At 42.5% G+C, this 15250-nt stretch overlaps 1 protein-coding gene across 1 annotated transcript in view; it reads right to left on the bottom strand.

Moving 5' to 3' along the window:
* Positions 1-2926, bottom strand: part of LOC149289365 (ubiquitin carboxyl-terminal hydrolase 53-like) — a 31135-nt gene extending 28209 nt beyond the window's left edge. Inside the window, exon 1 of the mRNA XM_089490745.1 lies at positions 2780-2926. Coding sequence (XP_089346871.1) covers positions 2780-2926 — 147 coding nt within the window. The remainder of the gene's footprint in view (positions 1-2779) is intronic.
* Between the last annotated feature and the right edge of the window lie 12324 nt (positions 2927-15250).

The following is a 15250-nucleotide window of genomic DNA, read 5'->3' as shown; positions in this document are numbered from 1 at the left end:
CATACTGGCTTGTATGACACTCGAGGATCTTTCATATCATGGGCATAGTAAGGCTCGATAAACCCTGAGTAACTAGAAATAATTTTCCGACGCCTGGGAAGTAAGGAAGCTCATCCCCCCCCTGCTTCGCTGCAGGGAGTGCCGGGGCGGGAGCGACGGGTGCACAGCATCTAGGCGCCCCTGTTATGTGACCTGGCGGTGGTAGAGAGGCAGCAGCAGACAGCAGATGTACTCATCTATAACAGGGGGTGACAAATTTGGTTTGGCTCAAGGAGCCAGCCAAAAAATTGAGGAGCCAGCTTTTTTTTTTTTTCTTCCACAATAATATTTTTATTTTCATTTATTGCCCCCAGAGAGTTAAAGGATTTCTTTACGGAAATACAGCATAAAACATACCTTTCTCCAGTACCGCAGCTAACCAGTTTAAGACAAGGGGTATTTTACCACCATAAAGACTCAAGCTTGTGTGTAGCCATTATTCTTACACACACTAACACACCCATTACATGCTGACATACACACTCATGCCACAATGTAACATACACAACACCACATGCACACACTTAGCAACAACTTACATGCACTGGCCATACAGCTATAAAAAACACACACTAACACCATGCACACGTACACACTGAATCTAGCACTACAAAACAGTAGACATACTGACATCTCTGTACATATACACACATACACACCGACTCTGACACAACAGTATACACTGATATACATCATGAATGCAGCACCTTATGCTTTATTGTGGGGGCCGGGAGACGATCAGCTGGGTCACGATCAGCTGGGTCACGTAAGGTGCATGATCCTGCTGGGTACCTCATGGCACCTGCAGTAAAGTGTAGAGTGCTGGATTCACATTGGACGCCCTGGCCAGTTTTTAACCCCTTTGTCCCGCAAAACCCTGGGCAACCTGGTGTGACGATGTTCTGAATTTATATGCTTTTTTAGAGTGTTTTGGGGTTTGATCTTTACGACTCATTGGGTGCTGTATTTATACAAGCCCTATAAAAAAATGTATTTTCTCTGCTCACAGAAAGCAGTATCCATCTGACGGAGTTGCGCTGCCGTCTCTATTTTTTTTCCTGCATAATTTGAAGAACAGAACATACGGACATCAGCGGTAAAGTCATAAAAGGTGAGAACCATATTGAGTAATAAGCGTAATTAGCTGGGAGATCAAAAGAGCATATCAATAATTTCACTATCCTGCTAATCAGCTCCCACAGAACCCGAGTAAATGTTACCTGCCAGGGGAATAAAGGAATACATGGTCTAAGAATGCACACAAGTGGGCAATAACTCCTAAGCAGCGTTTAATGCACATGCCTAAGGTACCCAAGAATACATGGGAAAAAAACGTACTCCACGCCAGAGCAGCTTAGCTTGTGGCATGCAGCCTTTCCAGCCCGTTATGAGGATATGTAACACGGATCCTCACACCCTCCTCTACTAAATGAACAATCACAGCACAACTGCCTGGCTCAGCTTCATGCACAACTTTCATCCTGGTGATACCTACAAGTCAAGCCATACAAACTAATCTAGATGGGTCAAACTACGCGGGCGAACCCCGTGAAACGTACATGCAAGTCGGGGAGAGAAAGCTCATCGCGCTGTTACATACACGTGTTAAAAACGTGCAGAACACGCGAGGCACACGCGTTTATTCACTAAACAGAGAGTTGGGGGGGGGTTCCGCTGCCTTGGTTCGCTCTTCATTATGAATGGTCAACACAGGTAGGTTTCTACAGCATGAAGAGCTGAGCTGGCCCTGTATGATGTATAATTCAATGGGAGAGGGGACCAGAGAAATCTCACTGATTTAACCCCATTACGACCGGGGGGGGGGGGGTTCATACCCTAAAGACCTATGTTTTTTTGTCATTTTTACCATACATTTGTTAAACTGTCATACCCCATTTCCATGTTTGATGCACCAGCGCAAATTATACCTCATTTTGTTCAGGGAAAAAAGTATAAAAAATCATAACGCATAAAACATAATTATTAGTTCTAATAGATAACAAAAATATACATATGTTTTATGTTCTTTGCCTTTTACTCTGCTCCAACGAGCTAACAATCTCGAAGAATATGCTCTGTTCCTATAGTATTCTGCCCACAACCAGTTTATTATTATTACTAACTTTTATTTTTATAGCGCCAACAATGTACACAGCACTTCTTACAATACATATACTCAGGGGTATGACAAGACGAGAATTGCCAGACTAGGGCAAACTGATATACTAGGTGGAGAGAGCCCTGCTCGCAAGATTACAATCTAAAGATCCACAGTAAACAGCAAAGCAGACAAGTATAAGCACAACGTACACAAACATTCACGCGTCTTACGCGGAAGCGCAGCCTGACGGCAGGTAACAACCTTTCCGCCCATCTTTCCTGATGTAAAGATCTTATTCCCTTCTTGCCTTTGATTCAGGCTAGCTTCATGCCTATCCCATGCTTTCTTAAATTCCATCACTGTAATAGCCTCTATCACTTCTTCTGGGAGGTTGTTCCACTTACCTACCACCCAGAAGAAAAAAAAACTTCCCTTTATTACAGATAAACATCTGACAATCCAGTTTTTACCAGTGCCAACAGGTCTGCTCCTTTGAAACAAACTTCCCTGCTTACAGTACAACTTACATCATGCGCGCACACATTATATCGATAGGTAGATAGATAGATAGATACGCGTATCCCCCAACCAATGCATACTCTATTATGCTAGTCACATCTATGTATAGGTGCCGCTCACCTGCACGGCGCTGTTCAGGAAGCAGCTGTTCTGACCGGGCTCGTTGAAGAGGCCTTTAGTCGGGGCCAAGGAGAGGACGCTGCCCGGCTGGTAAACCTTCCCCAGGTTGCCCCCGGCCTGCCGGCGGAACAGTTTAACCCACGCCATGTACACTGCGCACCCCCAGGCACGGCGTGTGACACAGGGCTACAGGTGACTTGGAACCGACAGCACGGGCGCCGTTATCCCGGTGTGCAATCACGGCAGGTGTACGTGTGTGTATATAAGCCCACGTTCACACAGGTGTCACACGATCTGCCAGCGCTCCAGGCGGATCCATGCTCTCCGGGACACGCGTGTTCAGTAAAAAAAAAAAAGCCTCCTTCCGCTTGGCTTTAGGAATTCCGTTAACACCACTTCCTCTAGCCGGTAACCCACCGTCGGTGATCGCCTGTATACTAGGAGCAGGGAGGAGACTGGGAGCGGAGATAGAGCGGAGAGAGGGGCGGGTGACTCTGAGGCAGGAGGAGGCGGGGCCTCGATGTTGGTGTAAGCTGTGTGTGGGAGGAGCACGTGTGTTTCTCGTCTCCCAGCTGTCAGACACTAGTGCACGAATACTCGGGATGGTGGTGGAAGTTGCCGCGTGTCACCATTGCCTCCCGTTCATTGGCATAGACCTCGCGCGCTCTGCTCTCGATTAGTTTCCCTGTGCCCGTAGCGCTGAGGGGATACACGCGCCACCTTACGTAGCCAAGATGCTCTCCCCACTTCCCTTGGAGCAGGAGCACACCTGCGTATGACGTCGCGCGACAGTTTGTGTAGTAGAGCCAATCAGGTTGCGCAATGGAGGCTATGTGCGCAGGTATGGGGCGGCCCGACCGAGAGCCTCTAGATAAACCGGTTGTGTTGGATTTGGGACCCGGCCATTGCATAGTGCCGGAGTGTACATATCCACTGGCTGACATTGCCGTGTCCTCCCTGTACAGTCATTGTTAGCACGTGGGCAGTGTCGCGCTCACTGTGCTCGCTCACATGTACGGTATGTCCATAGCCTTCAGGTACATTGTTTGTAACGAAAGGCCACCTCCAATTGGGTCTCACCGTTTTTCCACCCTTTGAGTGCTGGGAGTTCAGCACATCCTTTCCTCTGGCTGGACCTGTTTTGGTAGTTCTGCTTTAGTTAAGTTTAGGTAGCAGTCTGATAAACCGCCTCCATTTTTAACTAGCTTTTTACCAGTTATTTTAGTTGAGCTGTTCCTAGATATCTAGGTTAAGGCAATCACACGTGGTACATTGGTAACTTCTTCCTTTCTTCCCCACACCCTCCTAAGTAAAGGTATGCGATTGATGTGATCTGTATGCACCCATCAATGAGTTATGGCCTAGCCCACCAAGAGCCACAGACCCCTGTGCCACTGCTCTATGGGCCAGTTAGATATACGGTTCACCATTTTTGTGTTGCATGTGGTTACCATGGCGGCAAGTGGCCACATTGGGATGCCTGTTCCATTGACCAATCACCTGATTACAGGTTAGGAAGCGGCATTCAATGTTGTCTTAATGGTCCTTCAAGACCAGTGAAATAGTTCGAACTGCAGACATAAATACAAATAAATTCAGTGCCATAACTTTGATTATCACAAAGAGAGGTGCCAAAAAGAAAAATACATGTGGTGGGTTTAATGGAAGCACTGTTTGCTATGACCCCTACAAGCAGCAAAATAATATAATATAATAGGGACCCCTGGAAATTTGATGGAAAATAGTTACTTTTTGATGCTGCAAGTTATTGACACCTTATTGGCCACTCATGATAAGAAAGCAGTTTGTCTTTGCCGTAGTGTATATGTTTTGTAAGGGGTGGACATGTGTATAACCTTGGTGGCTGTGCTGAGTATGTATGTATGCGACTGCTTCTGTGAGAGTGGTTAATAAATTTTAAATTCCCACTTTATTGCGTTACGCACAAGCTATTATGTTAACTGCTCTCTGTAGTCCTTGACGCTGTTAAATAGTCAAATCACAAACGATCGCCCTCTTTCATGCTAATTGATTGTGAAAAATGAAATGCGTGCTGTGAGGCACAAGCAGTCTCGCTGCACGCTTTTCTCCAGACGATAAGATTTAATAATGGGAAATTGATCTTAAAGTCTTGCGTTAAAAGCTCCAGGTTGCCATCGCCTCTGCATAATGTAGACTGTCTAACCGCAGCAATTCAAGAGGGAGACTAGATAATAGAGACACAAATTGATCTTTTAAAATAAAGCCCAACCAGGAATTGATTAGGTAGAGCATTAAGATTTCTAAGAAGGAGACGATTTTTGCCCATCTCTTCTATTGTGCATCTGCATTGTGTACAATGTTAAAAATTACCATTGTAAGGCCTGAGTTGTTTGACGCGTATCCTTGGTGCATATAGAAAAAAAGATCTCCTATCAGATGAAACTAAATTGCTTCAGTGGAGTATGTTTTGCAGTAAATAACTTCGTAATGACACATCTGTGACATAAAAATAGCAGTTAATGTTATTTTTTAGGAGTAAAATGACCTCATCAATAGAAGTAACCAGTGAAATTGATGTTCATGGCAGAACCCTCTTCTGAAAACACAAAACTGTATTGAGTCAATCTGTATGCACGGATATCATTTGTGTATATAATTCTAAGCTAACAAGCATCCCGTTCATTTACGTACAGTAAAACAAATATTAAAACAATTCACATTTGATCTATGCAAATAAATGTTTTGCACAAGCTATACTTTTTAGATATGTTCATTCTTGTAAGTTTAAAATTATTTTTAGCACCAGTTTGGTTTTTTCCATGTTTTAAAAGAATCTTGTTACATACACAGATCAGCCATAACATTATGACCACTGACAGGTGAAGTGAATATCACTGATAATTTTGTTATCATGGCACCTGTCACTGGGTGAGATATATTAGGCTGCAAGTGAGCAGTTTGTCCTCAAAGTTGATGTGTTAGAAGAAGGAAAATGGGCAACCGTAAGGATTTGAGCATTTCAACAACTGCAACTCTGGTGAGGTTTTCCTGGTCTCCTGTGGTCAGTACTTATCAAAAGTGGTCCAAGGAAAAGTAGTAAACTGGCGACAATGAGCACAAGGCTCATGGATGCACGTGGGGGGTGAAGGCTGGCCCATGTGTTCAAATCCAACAGACGGGTTACTGTAGCTCAAATTCCTGAAGAAGTTCATGCTGGTGCTACTAGAAATGCCGGAACACACAGTGCATGTGTCAGGGTTCCACTGCCGAAAGTGCCTACAATGGGCACATTAGCATAAGAACAGCACCACTGAGCAATGAAAGAAGGTAGCCTTGTCTGATGAATCATGTTTTCTTTTATATTGGCATTTACACATGGCACCAGGATGCACTTCGGGTAGAGGCAGTATGATGCTTTGGACGATGTTCTGTCAGGAAATCTCTGGTCCTGCCATTCATGTGGAGGTTACTTTGACACGTACCACCTATTTAAGCATTTTTGCAGACCATGGACATCATATTTACTCATGGCATTAGCCTCCTTCAGCAGGATAATGCGCCCTGCCACAAAACAAAATGTTTCAGGAATGGTATGAAGAACACAACATCGAGTTCAAGGTGTTGACTTGGCCTCCAAATTCCCCAGATCTCTTTTCAGTCGAGCATCTTTGGGATGTGTTAGACAAACAAGATCAATCCATGGAGGCCTTACCTCACAACTTACAGGACTTAAAAGATCTGCTGCTAATGTCTTGGTGCTAGGTATCACAGCACACCTTCAGAGGTCTAGTGAAGTCCATCTTCTGGCGATCAGGGCTGTTTTGGTGCCAAAAGGGGGACCTTCAAAATCTTAACAATATTGTTATGACTGGTGTAAATCAGAAGTATGCTTTACAACATAGTTTATTATTGCACACCCAACACCATACTAAGGGATATCCAGCAAGTAATTCAGTCAGCGCATGGTTATACATTTCAATTCACCCCCACCCCCAGCATTGTATTCTGGCCTTGGCTGAGTAAGCCTAGGACAGGAGGTCCTGGGTGGCGGTAGTCACCCTCTGGAGCAGTTAGACTTCCTGCTGTGTTGCTCCTCAGTCAGACAATTACAATGTGGAGACCTCTTATTTCTCCAACAATATCATTTATACTGTGGAGCCTGTGCCAAGTCAGCACAGCCTCCAAAAATTTTTTAAAAGGCACAGTCCACCTTTGAGTAAGGAAGAACTGAGATTTGGATTTGTGCGATGGTGCTACAGTGAGGGTGGCATCAGTTGAGGAGGCGTCTGGCAGCCTGCCACTGCGTCAAAATATCCCAATTTTGACGAGTGCTATATAATCCTTACACGGCTATATTGCTTACTATGGAGCTAAGTCATTGGGGCAGAAGAGTCTTTTAACCCACTGAGACTCTCCTACAATTTAAAGCTATTTCTGGAGACTATGAATGAGGCACCAATGTGGTAAATGGAGAGCTTAACCCTAAGGTCTGGCCAGCAAATATACAGTATAGAATAAACAGAAAGGAAACACGCTTATAAAGTTGTTACTTTATTCTGCATAAAATAGGAGTAATGTAAATTGAGTAAAGTTAGAAAGCCCAAGTGTCATGTTAATTGATTAGTATAATCTTATTACACTTTTATGAAAATGAATATTGTAGCATTATTTAGGCATAATGTTAAAACAAATTCGAGGTGGTGTGTTGTTGCGTTCCATGTTTCTTATAAAGCACAATTAGCTATTTGTTCACGCCCTCTATATGTTCACTCCCTTTTGCTTTTTTTTTTATCTCACTGGTCACCTTTTGCGAGGCCAAGACGTACTTAAGCGAACGCATTGTGGTCTCCAGTATCTTATGCAATGACCACAAGATGTTTAGCTCAAGTCATTCCTAACTCGATTAGATATCAATACTTATTTCTTTTGGCGGGTCTGTAGCCTTACTGACATTTTTACTGACAAGGTTTTTTTTTTTTGTTACATGGGTTTCCCAAAACTTATAAACATATGTGTTTCACCTGGAGTCTTCTAGAGAAGCTTGATTCCCTGGGTATCCAGGTCAGTTTCTTCTTTCTCAGGGTTGGGGAGGGGGGCAAGTTACTGGTCACACTCACTTGCCCACTTGTAGCCTACTGCCACCGATTAAAGGCGTTTTGGCAAGCCGCACCCTTAAGCATGGCTAGCCCTGTCCCTTTACAGCAGAAGAGGGGGAGGGGCTCCAGGTAGCCTTCTCAAGGACATTCTCAAGTATGCTAATAAGTTGAGGATGGGGAGGGCTCTGCGAGTCCAACCATGGAAGGTTCAAAACGCTACACATCTGCAAATGACCAAGATAGTCTCTTAATGAACAGTCCCCAAAGACACCTTCACCTATAAACAAGGCAGAAATCTGTAAGGCTGTCATGCGGCTAGCCGCATTCAAGTTAGTTTTCTAAATACTGTATTTCTGCTGATTACTTGTTCCCTCAACCTTTACATTGTGATATTTTAAACATTATAAACTATAGCACTGGGTAATACGCATCATACTCAAAACGGTCAGATTGATTGACTTAGTAGCAAATTACAGCCTTAGGATATTCTGGAAAATCAATTGAGATAAATGCATTGATAGAAATGCATCGAGCTACAGTTTGAATGTTAAGTTGAATATGAGAATTGTATTTTCTATGCAATTCTGGGATTTATGACAGGAAAGCATTTATACGTCTTATCAAATATTTATGGTTAAGTAGAAGTTCTCAGGATTAGGTTGCAGTATGGAATTAGAAGCAATTCTTTCCTGTTATGTCTGGATTTTAGTTGATTGACGATATGCACACTCATAAAAGTCACATTCACAGGAGCACTTGTATTCTGGAGGTTTATATACATGGTTAGGATGTGGGTTTAAGGAGCCTGGCACACCCACTATGAGTCACTAACTGCAAATATTAAGCACAACACCCCTGGCCGCTAGATGCCATCAAGTACAGGGTCTAAGCTTAAGTAGGTGTTATGTAAACAGCCTGGCTTTTAAAATGGCAATGCTTCTCTTAATTTTTACTGTAATACTCTTGCAAAGATGCATCTCTGTACATTCTCTTTATTTTTCCTTTGCTGGAAGACTTACCGTACTTACATACTATTTGTAATTGTGCTGTAATTATGGTGCAGCACCTCTGCAAAGCTGCCAAGTGAGTGTACATTCCTCTAGCACAATCAGCGTCCCATCTGTGCAGTACTGTACAGAATGCCATGCAAAAAAGCTATGCAAAATGCACTTGCCGCAAGAAGGTTAATTTTCTTTCACGTGTTTTTTTCCCCCTGTCTGATTTACTTATTATTTTGGAATTACGATGTCCTGTTTTGTTAAGAAAATGCCTCTTCTTTATAACCACAGTTCTGTGTATCTGTTTTCAAAGATTTTCCACTAGTTTCCGTCTGCGTGATTTTTTGCATACATCCTGCTTGTCAGCAAAATAACCCTGGGAATGTTTTTGAAAGACTTTGTTCAAAATGTACATTTAAAGGGTTTGACTTAAAAGCACTGGTTTTACAAATGATCTGACCCTAGGCGATAGGGTCCTTCCTTCCTAGCCTGTATTTGAAGGCACCATTAAACAACTAATGGTTATCATTTAATCTTTTACAAATAAAACTCATAGTTGGAAGCATAGCATTGACCAAAATGTCTTGGTATGTCCCCTTCAGCTTTCCAAGACATTTTGGACAATGGTTAGCTTCCAACTTTCTGGGAACAGTTTGGGGAAAACCCCTTTTTTATTCCAGCATGACTATGCTCCATGGACACAGTATTCCCTGATGCCATCAGCCTCTTTCAGCAGAATAATGCACCCGGGCACAAAGCAAAAATGATTCTGGAATGGTTTGAGGAACACAACGAGTTCAAGGTGTTGACATCCAAATCCCCCAGATCTCAATCCATTTGAGCATCTGTGGGATGTGCTGCACAAACAAGTTCGATCCATGGAGGCCCCACCTCGCAACTTACAGGAAAAGATCTGCTGCTAACGTTTGGTGTTCATCACCCCGAGAACACCATCCTCAGGGACTGAGAAACTGGTCAGTATTGAAGGAATGATAGATGGCACTAAATACAATTTTCTTAAGCGAAATCTGTTTCAGTCTTCCAGAAATTTGAGACTGGGATGGAGGTTCACCTTCCAGCAGGACAATCACCCAAACCATATTGCTAATGCAATACTCGAGAAACATTTAAATGTCTTGGAGTGGCCCAGTCAAAGCAAGGCCTCAATCCAATTAAGAATCTGTTGTATGACTTTAAGATTGCTGTACACCAGCGGAACCCAACCAATTTAAAAACGTTGGAGCAGTTTTGCCTTGAAGAATGGGCAAAAATCCCAGTGGCTATATGGGCTAAGCCTATAGATGCGTACCGCGAGAGACTTGCAGCTGTAATTGCTGTAAATGCACTGTATATGTGTACCGACAGGTGAAGTGAATAACACTGATAATCTTGTAATTATGGCACCTGTCATCGGGTGGGATTGAAGTGAATATTTGGTCCTCAAAGTTGTTGTGTTAGAAGCAGGAAAAATGGGTAAGCGTAAGGATCTGAGTGACTTTGACAAGGGCTAAATTGTGACAGCTGGGTCAGAGCATCTCCAAAACTCTCATGGGTTGTTCCTGGTTTGCAGTGGTCCGTACCAAGGAAGGAAAAGTGGTGAACAGGCGACAGGGTCATGGACAGCCAAGGCATGGGGGCGAAAGGCTGGCCCGTGTGGTCAAATTCAACAGACGAGCTACTGTAGCTCAAATTGTTAAAAACGTTAATGCTGGTTCTGATAGAAAGTTGTCAGAATACACGGTACGTTGCTGTTTGTTGCGTATGGGGCCCTGTAGCCCCAGACCAATCAGGGTGCCCATGCAGTCCCCTGTCGAAAGAGTCTACAATGGCCACGTGAGCATAAGAACTGGAGCATGAAGCAAAAGAAGAAGTTGGCCTGGTCTGATGAATCATGTCTTCTTTTACATCTCATGGATGGCCAGGTGCGTAGGCTTGCTTACCTGGAGAACACATGGCACCAGGATGAGAAGAAGCCAAGCCGTTGGAGAGGCAGTATGATGCTTTTGGCAATGTTCTGCTGAAGAACCTTGGGTCCTGCCATCCATGTGACACGCACTACCTACCTAAGCATTGTTGCAGACCATGTACACCCTTTAAAGCCGCAAAGTAAAAATGGTTTTGGAATGGTTTAAGGAACACAACAACAAGTTCAAGGTGTTGACTTGGCTTCCAAATCCCCCAGATCTCAATCCAGTTGAGCATCTGTGAGATGTGCTGGATAAACAAGTCTGATCCATGGAGGCCCCACCTCGCAACTTACAGAACTTAAAAGATCTGCTTCTAATGTCTTGGTGCCAGATACCACAACACACCTCCAGAGGCCTAGTAGAGTCCATGCTTCAAAGTGTCAGGGCTGTTTTCCCTGCAAAAGGGGGACCTACATAATATTAGGCAGGTGGTCATAATGTTATGGCTGATCGGTGTATATGATATACAGTATTATCAATATTAACTTGAAGAAGAACTGGAAGCTCCAGCTTTTAGTTTTCAAGAAATGTTACATTATACATCACTATGGACCCTGTAAGGGTCTCCTGCAAAGCGAGCTGAGCTGGCCTGACATAATACATAATTAACTGGTGACATGAAATATTCTAATGCAAGAGAAATAAGACATGCAAGACACGCAAAACAAAAATAAAACTATGAGGTAGCCACAGTGCCTTCGTTTAAACATCTTCCCTAAAGAATCTTAGCATGTAGGTTATAAGTACTTCATGTTTAGAAATATACCAAAAAGACTGAGTTGGCCATGCATAATGGAGAGTTAAATTCTAGAAACAATCCAACAAATGTGTCACATTTCTTGAATTTCCATTAGAATTTTACTCTGCATTACAAGGGTCAGACTCTTGGCCCTTCTTGGAACTCTGGATTAGCTGACCACCAACTGTAAAAGCTATCATCAAATAAATATATATTTTTTATTTTATTTTTTTTTAGCTGTTTTGGCCATTCAATAAGAACTTAGGGGTTTGTATGGTTTTGCACACAAGGCAATGGGAAAAGTGTTAATTTAAAGATCGATATTTAAACAATGTCAGAGAATAGAAAATGGAATGCGTCAGCTGCCAGTGCTAAATGCCTCTGTGTCTTCACAGGAAGAAAATAAAGAACTAACATCATACTGATGCAAACATTACAGGTTCTAAATGTACCTGGGTGTCAGGTGGACATGCACTCACTTCTTTGGTTACAAGCATTGGCAGAACATCTGATGGATCTTCCTGCAGGAGCCATGTGATACAGTATTTGTATTTGCAGCTCTTAATGGGGCCACAGCTAATTAATATTATGAGCAGGACATATTTTAACAACTAGCATCTTTCTCAAGGGTCTCATTGGTTTGATGATCCCTGAATCGGTTTGCTGTCTTCATCCTCCCTTTATGCATTAGCCTCCCAATGTAGCTACTATAGTAGTCCATGCTTGCTGGGGTTATGCCTGCAAAGAATGACAAGTCCAGTCATCTGTTTCTCCACCAGCACTACCCGAATGTTTGTTACCTACTACAGTGTCCCCAAGAGAGGGCACACATGTTTTTAAATAGATAAGTCACCAGGACTTAAGTATCATCTGATATAGTCAGCCAACAGGACCAAGTTAGGCATGCTAATTTGCTCTATTTTGGCAAAACAAAGTAGCTTCTTGACATTATATTACATTTATATAGTGCCAGCAGATTCCGTAACGCTTTAGAATCAGTGTCAGAAGGTTAAATTTAAAATCACAAACAATAATAAACTGGTACAAAAGGAGAAGAGGCCCTGCTCTAGTCTGAAGGGTGTTACAGGACCATTCACGTGACCTACTTAATTATCTAATATCTAAATTATCATATAAAGGCCTAGGATACCAGTATAACTTGAGTTAATTATTAAATTATTATAAATGAAGCATTTTCTTACATAAGGCATTAGATGTATTACAGTTGGTGTTACAACACCACTGGTTTTAGTGGGGAGTAATCTATGTTTTCAAAAACTTTTCATTCATTCTGGTTCTTCTTGAATGTTAGATTGTGGTTTCATTAGTTCCCCAAAGTCCCTAATTACAGTGTACCACGTGTCCTAAAGGGAAAGTAAAAAGAAATGTCAGGCCAGTCCGAGGTTAATATAATAATACCAATTATATAATAATATTTTTTCTCTCCCACCAAGATGGAATAATTCCGTCAATTGTCCACCAGCACAACAGGTGGTAATTGGCAATGCATTTATGTATTAAGCCTTTATTTTTTCATTTTCCTGAGGAAACAGCTTGCAAGACTAAGAAACATATTTTGCTTTTAACGTTACCAGATTACTTGCAGGCAAGGCTCCAAGATCATGTCTGTTTCCTTGGCCTATGTTTGTCTTCCCAAGCATTACATTGATTTGATTTGTAAACGAACATATAAAACTGGATTGTGGAATGTAATGATTGCTTTCTCCTTGTGGTCATACTTAGGGACTGGCTGTGGGATTTGCAAATGGTTACTTGGGCTCTGGCCTAGTCTGGTTGGTTAGGGACAGAGGTATTTGCCCATTTTCTGTCTGCGCCCATTTCTGAGCTTGTGAATATGCCAGTCAATGCACAACCAAATGTTCCAAGACCTTAGACTGGCAAAGGACGGATGCAGCCACTGGCAACATGAAAAAGCACAGTATCCTCGGTATCTTATTATAAGATTTTATATAAGTAATAACAGAGCCTGAAGAAGGTATTTGGAATGGGTCAATGTAAAGAGTCTGCCAGACAAGCTCCACTGACAAGTGGCAAGCCTGTTGGTTTGGTACTGTTCATGATATTAAATGAACGTACATTCACTGTGTCAACGTTTTGTTACTAAGCACCTTTCATTCAAGAATAAAATATTAACCAGACTTTTGTAGCAAATCAGCACACAAACCAAATATTGATTTATTCCATGATGCACAGTAAACAGACTGAAGTATGTTAAGAAATAAGATTTTCCAGGCTCGCCAAATAACCCCAGGCAAATGCATCCTCTGTCATATGTTTGCACATATAGACACCATTTACAAACTATTATTTGTACAGTTTTTTGAGTCAGCTATTTGCTTTGCACACTGTTCCAGAGGGTGCAAGTGATGTATTAACAGTTGCTGCTAAAAGCCCCCATCATTCTTTCCCTCATTGAAGCCCTCCTGTTTTCTCCTGATACTTGCTTTGAAAAGAAAACTCTTTAGTTGTGATCCAGCAGAGTAAAAGTGGGATTGTCAGTTTACCGGTATTTAGCAGTTTACTCACCAACACATGTACAGTGCCCCCCACTAATCTTGGCACCCTTGGTAAAAATGAGGAAATTATGTTGTGAACAATTGTTTTTATTGTTTAATGCTTCAATCTTTTATTTAAAAAAATACTCACAATACTCTGCTATCGTGGTTATAAACCAATTGCAAACACAACACATTTATAAAAAAAATGTTGAGTATATATGTGGCACAATTAGTGGCACCCCTATGAATTGATATGAGAAAAATATATCTGAAGTTATATTTTACATTTTATAGTACAACTGGGCGACTAGGATCAGGAAATTGTTCAACCATGACTTCCTGTTTCACAGGAGGATAAATATTAGATAACACGTAGGAAAAATTCCCTTGGTTGTGATGTGGGCAAAAGGTTGTTGAGTTTCACAAAATGGGCAATGAAAATATCGCAAAAGCATTGAAAGTGCCCATTTCCACCATCGGGGCAATAATTAAAAAGTTCCAGTCAACTGGACATTTTGTTAGGATACATGGCATCATGGACTATTTCAGTCCCCTGACTGTAGAAAATCTGTGGGATGAACTGAAAAGGAGAGACCACCCGTGTCGACCTTGAAATATGAAGAAGGAATGGTCTCAAGTTCTTTGCCATGTATTTTCCAACCTCTTCTGGCATTATAGTAGAAGACTCAGAGCTGTTATGCTGGCAAAGGGAGGTAGTAAAAGGAGTATTGACTAAATGGGTGATGATAATTGTGCACATCTTAGTTTTGCATTGGCTACAGCGTTCAATCCTTATTACTTAGTGGTTGGTTGCTTTGGCCCCTAAGATGTTCTTTTAGCATTCCCAAAATGTTTTTTGTGTGACCTACGCTCATGTTTTGGATTCTGTTTCTGCTGCTTCTTACCCTGAACCAGGGCCGGCCTTAGGGGTGTGCAAGCTCCACGGCAGTCCCATCACCAACGCCGAGGCGGCAGGGAGAGGAGGAGGAGAGAAAGGGGCGATGAGTGGTCGCACATGAAAAAGTTGTTAGCAACCGCTCACCCCCCCTTTGTCTCCTCAGCTCCCTACCACTGCCCTGACTGCGGTGGTGGCAGCTCGAGGCCTTTGTCGCGGTGTGGCGCTTCATGATGCGCGCCGGAATATGATGTCATATTCCGACGCTCAGCAAT

This window comes from Sceloporus occidentalis, unplaced genomic scaffold (genome assembly GCF_023333645.1).
Source record: "Sceloporus occidentalis isolate IW3139 unplaced genomic scaffold, rSceOcc1.0.p SCAF_46, whole genome shotgun sequence".
In the NCBI taxonomy this organism is placed as follows: domain Eukaryota; kingdom Metazoa; phylum Chordata; class Lepidosauria; order Squamata; family Phrynosomatidae; genus Sceloporus; species Sceloporus occidentalis.
The sequence above is the reverse complement of the archived record's forward strand: the minus strand, read 5'-3'. Positions and strand labels throughout refer to the sequence as shown.